Source organism: Leopardus geoffroyi, chromosome A2 (genome assembly GCF_018350155.1).
Source record: "Leopardus geoffroyi isolate Oge1 chromosome A2, O.geoffroyi_Oge1_pat1.0, whole genome shotgun sequence".
NCBI classification, from domain to species: Eukaryota; Metazoa; Chordata; class Mammalia; order Carnivora; family Felidae; genus Leopardus; species Leopardus geoffroyi.
Window position 1 is genome coordinate 157,673,586 of NC_059331.1, and position 16,765 is coordinate 157,690,350.

Sequence of the window (16,765 nt, forward strand, 5' to 3'; positions counted from 1 at the left end):
CTCCCCCAGTTACCTTTTCACTTCTACCCCCACCTCCCTTTTTAAAACAAAGGCTCCTGGGTCCAGAGGGGAGTTCCTCAGGCAAGGGTGGGCAGGAGCAGCACCGAAGGCCTACATCTTGTAGGATGAGGGGAGGGCCATGGGGAGCGACCATGGCCCCATCCTTGCTCTTTGAGGCCAGGGTAGGTGCAGGAGGGGCTCAGTCCTTGAATCCCTGAATACTGCAAAGGATGCGCTTCTGGTGTCCCGGCAGCGTGATTCCCATCTGTGCCAGGTCCCTGTGGGCGACGAAAGGGCACTGTGAGTCTGGGCTCAACCCCCAGCAGCCCTCCCTGCCTGGGGCCCCCTCTCCCCCCGGGGTTCTCACTCGGCCGTCAGCTCCAACACACACTCCATGGTGTCCAGCCCAGCCGAGCGGAAGTGCAGAATGTAGCGTTTCATTCGTATGGATTCCAGCCACTCAGGGACGCTTCGATAGGGGATCCCATCGGAGCCACTCAAGCTGGGGAGGCGGAGCGTCACCCTGTGGGACAAGGGGTCCCTCGGTTGCACGGGACGTGCAGGGGCTGTCCGCAACTTCCTGCCCCAGCTTTTCTGAGATCGGGGCTCAGCCTCTGAGCATCTGCAGCCAGCATTCAAGTTGGGTGTCTGAGCACAGAGATTATCTGGACTTTGTGGATTAGCCTGGCCATTGTCTGCGAACTCATTTCCTGGCCCAAGTCCTGGTGTGCTCACGGCAACAGGCAGGCTGACGGTCCTGTGGCACTGATAGACTCAGAGGAGGTGACAGCCCTGGAAACCCCCAACAGAAGCATGCCATCGGCCCATCTCCCACGGGAGTGGCCAGTCCTGAGTGACTGACTGGTGGCTAGTTAAGACTCAAGCGTCAACCACCGCAGTTGAGAGGAAGCAGACGGCAGGAGAGCGGAGGCTTTAGAAGCTAGGCATGGTCCTGCCGTTTTCGGGGCGGCCCCCTGAATTCTGGGAGCAGCCACGGCTTGCCCCCTCCACCTCGGCTGTTATTCTTGCACTCCGACACCCTCAAAGACAATGAGTGTTGCTGTGCTAAAGCCAGCCAGAGCCAAAACCATTAGCAAAGTAAATCTGCTGGGGGAAAAATATTCAACATTCCAGAAAGATTAGCACACGCAGTCTCCAGTATACGAGGGAGTTGTTGCTCCAAAAGATAGTTTCAAAAGCTGGAGCTTGGAGCATATTTTCTCCCAGAAACAAGGTTATATATGGTGGTGTGATATGGAGGCCAGCATGCCAGGGCTGGTTCACCCGATCCAGCATTCAGAGTCCAGCCGTGCCCATCTCCCCCACCTCACTCCTGCCACCAGTTCATTCTCCACATGCCGGCAATGTTTCTGGTAAAACACAATGCTGACCATGTCCCTCCGACTTACAAACTGGTCAATGGTTCTCTCCGCTCAGGGTAGAGTCCAAACTTCTCAGCAGAGCTGGTCCCCCTTGCACTGACCCCACCATCTCTGCTGGGACCCTGCGCTATTTGTAACCGGTCTGCCCTAAGCTCCCCAACCCAGGCTGGCCATGTGCTCTGGGAGACCCCACGAGGCTGCCCCTCCCTCGGCCATGACATGCACACATCCCACTGTCTAGCACTTGCCGGTTGCTCTATCTCCCCCACCCCAATCCCCACCCAAGTGAACAAGCTCTCTGGAGTAGTTATCGGGTCGTAGGCACTGTTTATATGTGCTTTCCATCTCTGTGCTTGCTTTCTATCCTACCAACCCAGACCTATCAAGGATGGGACGGCGTCTTCTCCCTGAGGGCAGACGCCGCACTCTGTCCACAGGTCCACAGGCCTAGCACTCGGTGAATGTTGCTGAATGCCCATTTTCCTTCTGCCAGATCTGCCCTCCGAATCCCCTTGCCCTCTCCAATGTGGTTACCTGGGATCAAAGTTGGCAATGGTCCGCAGGGGGTGGGGGTTGGCAAGCAATTGCTCCAGATGTGCCTTCAGCTGGTGGAAGGAGGGCCGACGGGCTCGGTCATAGGCCCAGCAATTCTTCATGAGTTCATAGAGAGGGGCGGGGCAGTCCACGGGAGGGGGCAGCCGGTACCCATCCTCAATGCTCTTCATTACCTGCAGCAGGGGAGCAGGGAGGGGCCCCATGAGAAGCCTCTGTGCACACAAGATCACTGCGATAGAGACTCTACCCACCCCCTGACCAGTAGGAAAGAGAACAGGGAGTAAGACAACAGGGACAGAGGAGCAAGAGTGCAGAAAGACTGGGTCAGGGAGAAAGAATAGGATGTCTGCAGGAAGGGGCCACGGGAAGGTTTGGGGAGATGAGAAGTCAGTCAGGGGTGACATGGGGAGGACTACCCCAGGCTTACCTCCTGATTGCTCATCTCCCCGTACGGTTTGTCCCCAAAACTCAGAACCTCCCACATCACAATCCCAAAGCTCCACACGTCGCTGGCCGTGGTGAAGGTGCGATGGGCAATGGCTTCGGGGGCTGTCCAACGGATGGGGATCTTCCCTCCCTAACAGGGCATGTAGGGCAGAAAGGTGATGTGTTTCAGGGCAAGGAGGGGCGCGAGAAAGCACCTGTGCAAAGGGATGAGTCATTACTGTGTCCACGAAAGCGCGCGTCCCATACTCATACGTGTGTGACTGTATGTATGCCACACAGTTGCATGCGAGTGTAGACGCAGCGAGCGCAGGGCTCTAACCTGGGTTTCGTAAGTGCCATCAAAGTTGTCCAGAAGGCGGGTGAGGCCAAAGTCAGACACCTTGCAGCACAGGTTCTGACTCACTAAGATGTTCCTGGCGGCCAGGTCCCGGTGGACATAACTGTGGTCGCTGAGGTAGTTCATGCCTGACGCGATGCCCTGCAGCATAGCCACCAGCTGCCCAGGGACCAGCTGGTCTTCCTGCTCCTGCGGCAGGGTGAGCGGGCCAGTTAGGCACCAGGCAGGGTCTCCTCCTCCCAAACCAGGAGCCCAAACCCAGGCATCCATGGTGCATTCCCCTCCCCAGCTGGCTGTCCACCCTCCTCACCCTCAGGAAGGCATCCAGGGCTCCGTTCTCCATAAACTCCGTGATGATCATGATGGGCTTTCCTGAGACACAAAGCACAAGTCGGCCTGGCAGCCTCTACCCATCTCCTCCCAGAACCAGACTTCCTGCCCTTGGCAGCAGATCTCCCCTACGCTTCCGGTGCTCTCATGCCCTCCCTTCCTCCTCCTTCCCTCCCCACGCTCCTGGAGACCACTGCTCCTACTCTTGGTGACGACGCCTTCCAGGTGCAAAATGTGTGGGTGGCTGAACTGGCCCATGATGGTGGCCTCTCGAAGGAAGTTCCACCACTGGCCGTCTGGAGATGTGTCTTTCAAGGTCTTAATGGCCACAGTCTTGCAGTCCTGGCTGGGGATCCTCAGGGTCCCTCGATACACTTCTCCAAACTCTCCTGGGTGGAAAGAAAACAGGCCATGGCCCGATGCCCCTGGGGGGACAGGTAGCAGTATCCTCTAGCACTCTGGTTCTTTTCTTCGCTGGATCAGAAAAGTGGCTTGCCCTTTGTGGGACAGGGGCTTGGGCCGTACTTCCTAGGGAAGGGGCCAGGAGTCTGGAGGAGCGGTGCAGCCACACAACCTGTTCGGCACAGTGTCCCAGGTGAGCAGAGTTCTCAGCTAACAGTAGGTGCTCGGTAAATGCCAGGTGAGTGCGTGTCGTGCAGTGGCACCGGGCTGTGTTTATAAAGGGCGGGGTGGGCCGGGGCCAGTGCACCAGTGACTGGGGAGGCTAACCATTGCCTCCTCTCGCGCGAGCTCCTCCGGTCACAGCGCAGCTGGCTTGGCTGCATAGCCAGCAAGGACACTGCTGAGCTTTGTTCTCTGCTCAGATCCGTTTCCTCTAGTGACCCAAGGGATCAGGGCAGCCCAAGGACACTGGGCCCCTGGTGGGGTGGAATGCGGGGCGAGGGAGGCTCTGAAGCTCTCCCACGTTTGGGAACCATCTGAGAAGAGCCCGAGCCTGGGGACGACGACCCCTCTGCTGACAAAGATGATGTGTTTAAGGCTGTTCATCAGAAACTCCATAACCACCGAAGCAAACTGTGTAGGAAGCAGGGGCTGCTTGAGGACATCTGATAAAGGGGTTACAGCATGACCACAGCAATTCGAGGAAGATTCAGGGTAGAGCAGAAAGGAAACTCATCTAGGAGCTCTTGGGTCAACTGACGGGCCAGCCGGCTCGCAGCTCTGTGCTGCCACACACAGGGGACCTGCGGGGCTCACCTTCCCCTATGACAGTGTCCACAATCAGCCAGCCTGGATCAAGCTCCTGGGTGAAGTCCAGGGCTCCCTGGGCAGGGTCCTCGTATGCTTGGAGGTCCACATACGGCTTAAGCCACAGCTTGTCCTCTGTAGGCAGAACAGGGGGCGGGGGGCTCACCACAGGAACTCGAACTTCAAGGCTCAGGAGTTTTTTTTGTTCCCATAAGAGTCCTGTTTTGGCTAAAGTGGGAGAAAGTCTCCGTCCTTAGCAATGAGGTTCTTCCTCTGTCTACGCGCAAAGCTCTGTGTCCTCGCCCCCAGAGTCCCAGAGCTGCAGGCCAGAACCTGGGGCTGAAAGCTGTTCACAGCCTCAAGTTACCCAATCTTTCCATGGCTCGCTGACCACACTTCAAATCTCTTGCCCTTCCTCCTCACCCCTGCTAGCCATACTCCTCCAATCACTCACACCTCATTCACATTCCCAGACAAGCCTCGCCCTCACCCTGTTATTCGGAGGGACCACTGCCTCCCCCTTTCGTGGGGGCACCTAATGAGGTGACCGGTAGGAAGCCCACATGCCTCGGAGGACTTCAGGGAGCCTGCCAGCAACCCCCTTCCCACCAAGCCTCGGCCAGCAGACCTGGCCAGCCAGGGTGTCGGAACAGTGGCACCAAGGCTAACAGGTAATTGCACAGAGCCTCTGGGGGGCTATCAGTACAAAGTTAATTAACCAAAGTTAATTAGGTAGCAAAACAGAAAAGCTCCAGAGACCACGGCCCCGACTCGTGCTCCCAGAGTTGGCTTGGCAAATGTGGGTTCTTTGGTTCTATCCCAGTGGCGCCTCCCAAGCCCACACCTCCCCCGCCCCCCCCCCCCCGACACATACACACACAGGTGCCCTGGGCTCACCTCGGTTCACGTCAGTGACGCGATCACGGGGCCTCTGCTGGTGTCGCCGCTGAGCCTTCCTGCAGGGGTGAGGGAGCATTGCTTTAGAGTCCCGGGACTGCCGCAGGGGCCCAGGGAGCTCTGGCTGGGTTTTACCCACAAACCACAGGGGCTGGGGGCACAGGACGGGGTGGGGGAATGCTGGAGGGAGCTTTCATACTAGCGGAGGGGAGGGGTGTTGGGGCTGCATTCCAGGGCTTCTGGGGCCCCGGGTGGCAGCCGGCAAGGGGCAGGAACAGCACCTTGAGCGGAAGAAGAGCATCCCCAGCAGCAGAGCTACGCCCAGCAGCAGCCCAAAGATGATGGCCACAATCTCTCCTCCAGTCAGGCCCCTGGAAACTGTGGCACAGGGGGTGAGGAGGGCTGGAGGGCTCACAGTCCACAGGGACGATGAAGGCTACAAGGGCACACCCAGGGGCAGGTCCCTCAGTGGGCCTCAGGTGTGTGCTCCCTGTGCGAGGAGATGGGGGAGTGTGGGGGGGGGAGCATGCGGAGAGGCCTCACCCCGGCGCCCCTAGCTTTGGGCTGCCTGGTGACAAGCACGAAACCGGGGGGCTAGGAGGTTTGGCAGGATCCTGGATGGCAGTATCCAGCAGCAGAAGGTGTTCTGAGGAGGGGTGCCTGGGTGGCTCAGTTGGTTTAGTGTCCCACTCTTTTTTTCAAGTGTATTATTCATTTTTGAGAGAGACAAAGAGAGTGAGTGGGGGAGGGGCAGAGAGAGAGAGAGAGGGAGAGAGAGAACCCCAAGCAGACTCCACGCTGTAGGGCTCAGACTCACAAAACATGAGATCATGACCTGAGCTGAAACCAAGAGTCAGTCGCTTAACCACCTGAGCCACCCAGGTGCTCCTGGTGTCTGACTCTTGATTTCAGCTCAGGTCATGATCCCAGGGTCATGGGACTGAGGCCCCAGGTCCTTGCTGAGTGTGGAGCCCGCTTAAGATTCTTTCTCTCTCTCTCTCTCTCTCTCTCTCTGTGTGCCCCTTCCCCTGCTTGTGCTCTCTCTCTCTTAAAAAAATGTCTGAGATTACTATGGGGAGGGGGCTTTGTGGGAGTCCATGTGGGGCTCTCTCCGCTGAGGCAGTTCCTACGGGTACGTGCATGTATGTGCATATGCACATGCATAGCGGAAGAGGAAAGGTCACTGATTAGAGCAGTGTTTGAGAAGCCTCGGTGGGATGATGGGTGCATGTGTGTTTGGGGCAGAACACAGGATAACCCACCCACCTGGCGGGCTTGTCCGGAACTCATGGTCAGGGGAGAAAGGGCCAGGCCCTAGAGGGGTCAGCATTCGAACTCTGACAATGTACGTGGTGTCTGGCTGCAGTTCGGTCAGCAAGACCCTGGGTTCTAGAACCATCTGGTGCCTTTCTTCGTCCTGTGGATGAGAACCAACGGAAACTGGGCTGTGCAGAGAGAGACCCGGTGGAGGCGATGGCAGTCTTGGGATCATGTGGACAGGGGTGGCTTGGGGAATGGTCAGGGCAGGGCTGTTTGCAGGCTTTGTCCTGAGAAAGCCACACCGTTCACTTCGGCCAGTTCTCCCTCCGTCCCATCACCCAGGCTAGGAATGGCGAGTTGTGCCCCAGAACAGACACCCAGACACCAGGGACTGTCACTCTGCCTCATCCTCACCTGATTCAGCACATGCAGCTCGTAGCTCAAGTTCCCCCCTGGACTGCGGGGCCGGGACCCTGCCCAGGTCAGTTCCAGCTGCCGTGGCTCCTTCTTTACCAGCCTCAGGGACAAGCCTGACAGTGACTCTGTGAGTCAAGAGGGTTCCAGGGGGTTTGGGAAAAAAGAAGAAAGAACCTAAGTCGCTTTATGATTGCTTTCTGCCCGTCAATCTGTCTCTGTGGTCCTGAGCCCTTCTGGTTTCCTCCAGTCTTGTCCTGGCCCCTGCCCAGGTCACTCACCTGCGTGCCCCATGCTGATGCTCAGTGAGGTGCTGGCATGCGTGGATGGGCCAAACCCCGACACTCCATTCTGGGCCTCAACGTTAAAGGTATAGTTGGCGTAGGGTTCAAGGCCGTTGACACGCACGGCCGGTGCCGTGAGCCCGCTGGCTCCCGGGGAAAAGCGCACAGTTCCCCCGCAGGGTTGGCAGGGTCCCCCATCCACTGCTGCTCCCCGACACTGAGAACACCCCACACTGTACCTCACATCCTGGCGCCCCCCCATATCTGCTGGGGGTTCCCAACGCAGGGAGAGCTGAGTCCCCAAAACAGAGAAGCTCAGGTTTCGGGGAACCGAGGGGGGCCCTGTAAGGAGAAGAGGGGCCATTAGGAGGAACCAGCTTTGCTCTCATCTAGCCTGCTGGCCCCTGCCTCCTCCCACTGCCGAAGGCCTTGCTGGGAGATTGGATTCAGACCCCGCTCAGCTCTGCATTCTTCCAGGAAAGTGGGGGGAGGGGGAGGAGCTCTAACGTCTGGTACTTTCAATGGTGCCCAATTTCTGAAAAGTTCCGGAAAACTTCGACCTTAACATGGGCTCACCAAAAGTCCTGCGCTTCCTCACAGATGGCCAGGCCCTCCCCCTTGGACTCACGCGTGCACGCCACTTGGGGGCCCTCCCCCAGGGCTCGGAAATGGCCGCTCTCACAGGTGCAGACGGTGGCCCCCTCGGGCTCGGCTGTGCTGTGCTCTGGACACTTGAGACAATGTGGTGCATCTGTGTCTGCCCGGTAGGAGCCGCTAGGGCAGGCTGGAGGGAGAAAGCAGCAGAGCCACGGTTGGCCAATGTGTTTACAGGCAGAATCATCCCCATTCGCCACCGCCTCCGATCCTCTGTACCAGAAGCACCCTGCATGTGTCTCCTGGGGTGCTCAGCCACACAGTCAACACATCGCGGAGATGGAGCGTGGACCTCCTCCCCTCCCTTGGCACCTGGAGGCCCTCCCCTGAGTGGCCCCTGCAAGTGCCCACCACCTCCTCCGGCCTCCTTACCCAGACATCCTTCACCGCTGCTGCCTTCCTCGTAGCCAGGCTCACAGTGGCATCGGCCCACGGGCACCAACCATTCACCCTCCGGACTGCAGTGCATGCGCGGTGCGCCCGCCGGACCAGGGCTGGCCTGGGCATGGGGCAAGCAGGTCCCTGCCACTTCCACCAACCCGCCGGGTCCGGGCAGGGTGTCGGGGAATCGGGCCAAGCCCTGCACGGCCTCAGGACAGCGCTGGTAGAACACCCTTACAGACACCAGGGCCACGCAGGCACCTGGGTTGTGGAAAGCGAGGTAGAGGCCTCGGCGGGTCAGGCGGCCCAAGGAGCAGCGCTCCACGTTCAGCTTCACGGCACCAGATGCGAGGTCTCGGATGGTGAAGCTCTGGTCTGCAGCCACAGTGGTCACCTGGGAAGGAGAGGTGTGCGAGAAGGGGATGGTAAAGTCATGCTTCACTCCCACGGGACAGAAAACAGTCGTTTGCTCTATACTTTATAGTTCAGGGATGCCTGGGTGGCCCAGTGGTTGAGCGTCCGACTTTAGCTCGGGTCGTGATCTCATGGTTCATGAGTTCAAGCCCCACATCGGGCTCTCTGCTGTGAGTACAGAGCTTGCTTTGCACCTTCTGTCCACCCCGCCGCTCCTCCCATGTTTGTACTCTCTCTCTCAAAAATAAATAAACATTAAAAAAATACTTTAGGGGTGCCCAGGTGGCTCAGTCACTTAAGCCTCTTACTTTGGCTCAGGTCATGATCTCACGATTTATGGGTTCCAGCCCCATGTAGGGCTCTGGTCTGACGGCTCAGAGCCTGGAGTGTTCTTTGGATTCTGTGTCTCCCTCTCTTTCTGCTCCTCCCCCATTCATACTCTGTGTCTCTTTCTCAAAATAAATGAACATTAAAATATACAATAAATAAATAAAGTATAGTTTACACAACTGTAAACCAAGGGCTTATTACTTGTGAGCTACTGGCTAAGCGTCTTATGTGTGTTATGCTGTTCAGTCCTTGCAATTAACCTACGAGGTAGGATGGATTACCATCTCCACTTAACAGATGAAGAAACTAAGGCAAAGAGAGGCTAGAGACCTTGGACAAGATCACACAGCTACATGATGGGACTGGTAACCAGGCAGTGAGACGCTATAGCCCATATAATTTCCACTATTCGAAGGTGTTCCCAGCGTCTGTGCCAATGAGGTGATCAGTTATGAAGTGCGTCATCATTCATTTATTACTAATAACAAACTTTACAACATCTTCTCTTTGGGAAAAAAAAAAAAAAAAAAAAAAAAAACAACGAGCACGTCCTATAATAATATGCTTCTTACGCTTTTGCATTCCGGTACGTCTTCTTGAGTAGGAAAGAGAGGGATGGTATTAGAGAGAGAGCCACAGCTCTAGGTAGACCCACGGGGGTGTGTCACTCGCAAGCAGCCTGGGTGCTGATAGCAACAGGCCAAATACCTCCACCAGGGAATGCCGTTATCTCAACGGAGGCAAAGCCGCTGAAACAGATAAGGCCGGCACTATTATCACCACTATTTTAAGACAAGAAAACCTCTCAGAGGTTAAGTGCAGAGCGCAAAGGCCGGACGGAGCAGAAAAGGCAAAGTAGCTCCTCCTTATCCGCGGTCCGGCTTTCGCGGCTTCAGCTTCGCAGTTGTCAAAGCCGGCAGGGCTGTCAACCACGCCTGCGAGCAGAGGCTCCTCCTCCTGACCTTGCGTCAGAAGGTCAATAGTAGCCAGGTGCGTCACGTCACGTCACGTCACGTCACGTCACGCCACGCCACGCCACGTCACAGGCTGACGACAGGCCTCAGCGGTGTTTCGTTCCTCGCTCCCTCTCCTGGAGAGGCGTTTTGTCATCTCGCAGCGCCACGAGGAAAGGGGTGAGTACAGCACGTGAAATATTTTGAGACAGAGGGGGAGGGAAAGAGACTATACTCTGGTAACTTATATTACAGTGTACTGTTATCATTGTTTTATTTTATTACGAGCCAGTGTTGTGTCTCTGGCTCCGTCCTGATTTATACGTGAAAGCTTAACCGCGGGAATGTATGTATCGGGGTTCGGTACTGTCTGTGCAGGCATCCCGGGCGGGGGGGGGGGTCCTGGGAGGTATGACCCGCAGGTCAGGGGGCCTCTACGCTACTCAAATCCACCTCTTCTGATTGCTAGTCCTGCCTTCTTGTCCTTATTGGACACCTAGATCCTCTTTCTCTTTCTTCTGCCGCTGTCTCTTTTCCTGAGCTGAGCGGGGGCAGGAACCAGCGTTAGGACCAAAGTGGCAGGGGTGGGAGGTGGGGCGGGGTAGAAGCACCTTCTGGAACAAGGGCCGTCGGAGCTGAATGCCCACGTCCTGGTCGCTCTCCATGTACAGGAGGTTGAAGGTCTCCTTGCAGCCCAGAGGCCTGGCTCCCCCGGGGAAGCTCTTACAGTCCCTCACGGTGAATTGCAGCTCCACGTGGACACGCGAAGCTTCCTCCCCCCGGTAAATCCAGTTGGAGCGCAGCCAGTGGTCAGTGTCCCCGCCATCTTGCAGCGGGCAGTCCTGGTACATGTAGAGGGGTGTCCCATTCAGTATCTGCTGCACTTCACTCCACTGCGAGAAGGAAAAATCCGAGTTAGGCTCCATCCAAGTCATCACCTGCTCCCTAAACTCTGGTTTTCTAGAGCTGATGATGGGGAAGCTGGTGTCAGAGCTCCCCCAGTTCACCTGCTTGTCCTGCTCTCTTTCCACCCCCCCGGGCTCCAGGAGAAGAAGCTAAATGTTTAGAGTCAGGATTTATTTGGATACAGGATGGGCAAGACAATACCCCCATGCGATCTGCAGCCAGCCCCGATCTCTTCAGTGAGCCCACTTCAGCTGCAGAAGTATGAGCACCGCTTTTTTACCTGTCTCATCAGTCAGGATTGTCAAGTGCCCCAAAGGCCGACTTTTATGGCAGAAACTCATTCACAAAACCTTTCTGCGTATTTGTGTAGAAAAGAGGATACTACCTTTAACATTAAGGCCCCTAAGCTTTTGGAGGGCACGAACAAGCATAAATCTCTTCTGTATGGAAGGAACTCACCCTCTCCAATATTCCTTCCGGTTATGGTCACTATCAAAATCAACAATGGATGGGGTTGCTTGGACTCATAGACACCATCTAGTCCACCCCCGTTAACGGCTTTTACGTGAAAAGCATTTTATTTTTATTTATTTATTAAAATTTTTAAAAAATGTTTATTTATATTTGAGAGAGATAGTGCACAAGCAGGGGAGGGGCAGAGAGAGAGATGGAGACAATATGAAACAGGCTCCAGGCTCTGAGCTGTCAGCACAGAGCCCGATGCGGGACTCAAACTCACGAACCGTAAGATCATGACCTGAGCTGAAGTGGGATGCTTAGCCGACTGAGCCACCCAGAAGCCCCAAAAGCATTTTATTTTTAAACTTAGTAATAACAATGGCTAGCACTAATACAGGACTTACCATGCACCAGTCACTGTTATAAACACTTTCCATGATGGACACTGAGTCACAATGAGGTTAAGTGACTTGCCCTGTGCACTCAGTCATTAGGAGGCAGAGCTGGGATGTGCACCCAGGGGCATCTGGGTGGCTCAGTCTGTCAAAGAAGGGGCATCTGGGTGGCTCAGTCTGTTAAGTGTCCGACTTTGGCTCAGGTCATGATCTCAAGATTCATGGATTGAAGTCCCACGTGGGGCCCTGAGCTGACTGTGCCCAGCCTGCTTGGGATTCTCTCCCTTTCTCTCTGCCCTTCCCGCCCCCCCCCCCCCCCCCAACATGCACACACTTTCAAAATAAATAAGTTTTTTTTTTTTTTAAGTCAAAGAATAAACATATGTAATATAAAGTGAAAGTCCTCCCACCTGACTACCTCTTCACGGGAAGTTATTCTTAACGATTTGGAGTGAAGCTCCCCAGACCATTTTCAGTGCCCCTAGAGAAACGTTTGAATGTTTTTCTGTGTTTTTAACATAATTTTTTAACCTGTTATTTTGTAACCTACTTTTTGTTTTTAACAAATAAAAAGTCTTTGAAAGATGTTCACGAGAGTAGGGGCACCTGGGTGGCGCAGTCGGTTAAGCGTCCGACTTCAGCCAGGTCACGATCTCGCGGTCCGTGAGTTCGAGCCCCGCGTCAGGCTCTGGGCTGATGGCTCAGAGCCTGGAGCCTGTTTCCGATTCTGTGTCTCCCTCTCTCTCTGCCCCTCCCCCGTTCATGCTCTGTCTCTCTCTGTCCCAAAAATAAATAAATGTTGAAAAAAAAAAAAAAACATTTAAAAAAAAGATGTTCACGAGAGTATAAAAAGATCTACCTAAGTCTTTTTAGCAATCCATAAAATAGTATTCCATTGTATGGATGTACCGTAATTTATTTAATTATTCTCCTATTGTTGGACATTTAGGTAGCTTCTAGTTTTTTTTTTAAGTAAATGTGTAGATTTCTATAAGATTTCTGTAGAAGTGCTGTATTAAAAGGTAAATATTATAAACTTTGTAAGAAGATACTGCCAAATTGGTCAAAAAGGATTTATCAATTTATACTTTCACCAACAATGCATGAGGGCTCATTTTTTTTTTTTTTTGAGAAACTGGATACTGAAGATCTCTTTACTTTTGGCCTCTCTTATGGACAAAACACAGCTTCCTGCCATTTTAATTTACATTTCTTTTGAGAAGGAGGCTGTGCGTTTCTATTTTGTTCATTGGCTATCTGTATTTTTATGTAATTATGTGTTTGTAAACTTTGCCTGTTACCTTTTGAGTGTTCATTTGGATGAGCTTTTTTTTTTTTACATCATAGATGCTAATCGTTTGCTTGAAATATGTTTCAAATGTTTTCTTCCTGTCATGCCACTTAATTTGCTAATGATATCTTTGATGTTGGCCTACATTTAAAAATTTTACATAGTAACGTCTATCTTCTCTCCCTTTATGAATTCTAGGTTGTGTATTTTGCTTGGGAAGCTCTCTCATCCCAAACTTATAAGGATCTTGTGTATTTTCTCCTCATATTTCTGTGGATTTCGTTTTTAGGTTTAGATTTTAATCTCCTTAGAATTTATTTTTTGGTGTAAAGTATGAAATGGAGATGTAACTTCACGTTCTTCTTCTTCCTTGTTATTTTTAAATTACTTTTTTTTAAAGTTTACTTCTTTATTTTTGAGAGAGGGAGTGCATGTGAGTGGGGGAGGGGTAGAGAAAGAGAGGAGAGAGAGAATCCCAAGCAGGATCTCTGCTGTCAGCCCACAAGGGGCTCAAACTCACGGACCCATGAGATCTTGACCTGAGCCTTAAAGAGGAGTCTGAGGCCCTTAGAACATCTTCTGTAAGGGCTTTCATTGCTACTCTCAGCTCTGGGAAAAAGTAGGGGAAAGTACCCTCAACTGAGAATTGGGTGGGGTGTGGCAGGGGCAGGAGTATATGAGGTACATAATTTTGTGCTGTGTGAGGCAGTTCAAAGATTGGGCAGGGGGTGTCCAGCAGTGAAGGCATCCGGAGCCTGTTCTTAGCAGGAAGCTGTGATGAGGAAGCCCAAGGGGAAGGCATGGCGTGGAGGTCAGGTGGAAGGGTGGTAGGCGGTTAATGTGCAGCTCATTAGCTAGATTGTCATGGCTGCAGCTGGAGCCCGGAGGAGCAGATGTTCCCAGCTGTGACTTGCCTTTCTCAGTTCCAGCGGTGACAGATGGGGGAGAACCAGCTGCCCAGGATCAGCAACAAGGATCCTTTCACTTATCACTCGGGCTGCTGGCTGCTACATGGGTACATTCTGGTGAGCCTGAATCTGAGTGCATGTGTGTGAGATGAGGGGAGGGGACACGGCAGACATTGGGAGTCTGTAACTGCTCCCGTCTTCTTGCCCTCACGGTGCAAATATATTATATATGTATATAATGCATATATATGCATATATATGTGCATATATGCATTACATATGCTGTTTGACCTGAGCTGCACAAGGGGCCTTGCTCCCACTCCAGCCCAATTAGGGAAGAGTTATTTGGGTGGGGGTGGCCGGGGCACAGCGAAGGCCTGTGGGAGCCAGCTAATGGACCTGCAGCCCTCATTGTGGAGTGATTAGCTGCTTTATGAGATGAGGCGCCTATTACGGCTGGCCTAATCCAGGATTTTCCAAGCAGCCCCTCCTGTAGGATACATTATGGTTTAGTCTATTAATTCTAATTATAGGCCACTCTGTGGGAGAACTAAGAGTAGAGCCAGGACCCTAGGACCCAGAGGGAAAGAAAGCAGGTGACCCCAATACCAGAAATAGAGGCTGTGTTCCTACAGGAATAGGAAGGCCAAAGGGGTCCAGGACCAGAGGGAAAGAGGCCCTGAGGCCAGACTCCAGGAAGCTGAGACAGCGAGGGCAGCCTCCTGGGGTTCTGCGGCCAGCTCTGCTGAGTGATGGAAAGGTGTGCTTTGGGACTCACAAGAACGTCTCTCTGCTCACTAGGTCTTAGGAATATCTGTGGAGGGAAGGGACTTGGAGCAGGTTCAGACAGCTGGAATGCATGCTGTGCCTGGGCTGAGGAAAATGGACAAGGTGCCAAGCGCTCAGGGACCTCTAGTGGGAGGGCAGCTTTGAATTTTGGGGAGGCAAACACCCTTTGAAGAACTTGCAGAAAACTTTGGCTTTCCTATCCAGAAAAGAATATCCCCATACATCTATGCAATTTAGGATCCACTTTTATGGGGTTCCTTGACCCTTGACCCTCTGAAGTCTGTCTGTGCAACTCTATTGGGATAGATGGACCTCGCATTGAAGATACATCTGGTGTTTTGGTTCTTAGCCCTCAATGATTGCATCCCTGGTCCCGTTCATCCTCTGCCTGGAGGACTGTGGTCTCATCACCTCCCAAGTCCTCTCTCTCTCTGGGGCAGGGAGGGGAGGAGCCAGGCATTGAAGCGTTCTTCTGGGGTGAAGCCTGAACCCCCCCCAAATGTCCCATTCAGGAGGCTCTGACTCACCTCCCTTCCCCCTCCCTGAGGAGACACTTCCAGTTTTTCCTGCTCTTTTCTCCGTTCCTCCACCCACCTCTCCGCCCATTTCCCACTGGCCTGCAGCTTTGAGCCTTCCCCTCCCTTGACACTTACCCCATCCTCTGGGGGATCCAGCAGCCAGCCCAGCTCTCCCTGTGCTGTGCTCGTGTCCATCAGAGTGACTGAAGTGGTGAGGAAAAGGTCGGTCACCTTTGGGGGAGGAGGACCCACACGTGCAACCCACATTCCTCATTCTGGGCCCCCAGCCCCAAGGCTTCAACATCCTGTTCCTAACAGCTGTGACTTCCTGAGGTTTAGCTGGGGAAGGAGGAGTGAAGAGCTCAGGGATTAGTCTGTCTTCCTCCAGAGTGTGAAGGGAGGAAGGCAGAGTCGGGCAAGGGTTGGAGGGCTGGATCCTTGACCAAAGTCAAGGCAGGAAGTGTTGGGAAGCGCAGCCCCACTTAAGACCTGCACCCTCTCACTCAGCAGTGGCTGGTGCTGGCTGGGGGAAATTCAGCAGCTGCAGAATTGGAAGAGTGTGTGGGCAAGAGAGGATCTCAGCCCCTGGGGGTCCTGAGTGGGTAGGGTGTGGTCAGGGAACCTTACAGGGGGTTCCTGAGTGGGGAGGCTCCTTCCTACAGGCAAATGGCCTGCTCTGCCTGTGGTTGGGGGTGTGCAGTGATGGTACCAGGCGTAGCTCTTGAGCCTGGGAAAATGGGGGTAGTAGGTCCAGAGAGGGTGTACAGGCCTTCACCATTAAGATTTGATCTCTACATCTGGAAACTCCTGCATCCCGAGTTCGAATCCATTCCCCAGTGGCAGGTCCCTCTGCCCACCCCCACCCCCACCCCGCGCCCCCTCAGGCTTAGGATGGCATAAGGGGACTTCCCACCCCTGACTTCATAGGGTCCGGATCTTTGGGTTGGGCACCTGAGACTGAGACTGCCTGGGAATGAGGGATCCCCACGAGTGCTGGGAGGGGGGGGGGGGGGACGGGGGTCTGGACGCCGCTTCCTCGCAGCGGTCAGTAGGTCCCTCCCCACCACCAGGCGCAAACTGTTGACCAGGGCGCCTGACCAGGGCCACCAGTTGTTTGGGGGTCAAAGACCAAAGACTGGCCTGGCCAGTCGATCGCCTGGCGGCAGGGCAAAACAAGAGCGCTGGAGAGGGGCGCGCGCGGAGAGGGCCTCCGCAGGAATGCCGGCTCCAGGAAAGGGTGCCGGCCGGGCCCCTGGGGGAGGGGGGCGGGGGCGGGGCGGGGGTCGGTACCTTCCTTGGCGCGCGCCCCGGGGGGCAGCGGGGCGCAGAGCAGCAGCAGCAGCCCGAGCCCCAGGGGCCAGCGCCGCTCCATGGCGCCGGCCGGGACCTGGGACCTCGGCCCAGACGGCTGGGTCAGGTCGCGAGGACTGGGCGAGCTGGGAGGGCCGGGCGGGGGCGGGGGGCGGGGCCGGCACCGGGGGCGGAGCCGGGCCTCACCTGGATCACCTTCTTAAAGGGACAGTAGAGCAGGAAGGAAACTTGTTAGACAGGTAATAAACTTCAAAAACCGGAGGCGTCTGGACCGGAATGGGACTGCGGGCGCCGCCTGGTGGGTGGGATTAGGAATCGACTAACCCAGTTCGAATTAACCA

General features: G+C 54.6%; 1 protein-coding gene across 2 annotated transcripts; it reads right to left on the minus strand.

The window, feature by feature from the left end:
* Nucleotides 1–9: 9 nt before the first annotated feature.
* Nucleotides 10–16,546, minus strand: EPHA1 (EPH receptor A1). Of its 2 annotated transcripts, XM_045495974.1 has the most exons (18): nucleotides 16,404–16,545; nucleotides 15,249–15,316; nucleotides 10,459–10,740; nucleotides 8,142–8,544; nucleotides 7,744–7,899; nucleotides 7,113–7,457; nucleotides 6,832–6,959; nucleotides 6,424–6,574; nucleotides 5,439–5,535; nucleotides 5,158–5,216; nucleotides 4,270–4,395; nucleotides 3,255–3,440; nucleotides 3,032–3,093; nucleotides 2,704–2,910; nucleotides 2,365–2,514; nucleotides 1,917–2,110; nucleotides 368–523; nucleotides 10–278 (listed from the first exon to the last, which is right to left on the minus strand). In XM_045495974.1, exons 1-18 carry the CDS (start codon nucleotides 16,483–16,485, stop codon nucleotides 200–202), a joined length of 2,931 nt encoding a protein of 976 aa, XP_045351930.1. In that variant the 5' UTR covers nucleotides 16,486–16,545; the 3' UTR covers nucleotides 10–199. The 2 variants fall into 2 exon arrangements, with proteins under 2 accessions (XP_045351930.1, XP_045351931.1); XM_045495975.1 differs by lacking the exons at nucleotides 10–278; nucleotides 368–523 and adding an exon at nucleotides 553–792 and having other exon boundaries at nucleotides 16,404–16,546.
* Nucleotides 16,547–16,765: the final 219 nt, after the last annotated feature.

Excerpts from the sequence above, each read along its gene's own strand:
- EPHA1 (XM_045495974.1), bottom strand. The coding sequence starts at position 16,485 with ATGGAGCGGCGCTGGCCCCTGGGGCTCGGGCTGCTGCTGCTGCTCTGC. Across the intron at positions 2,515-2,703 it reads ATGGCACTTACGAAACCCAG|GGAGGGAAGATCCCCATCCG; the intron begins GTTAGAGCCCTG and ends ATGCCCTGTTAG. Across the intron at positions 2,111-2,364 it reads GGGAGATGAGCAATCAGGAG|GTAATGAAGAGCATTGAGGA; the intron begins GTAAGCCTGGGG and ends CCCCTGCTGCAG.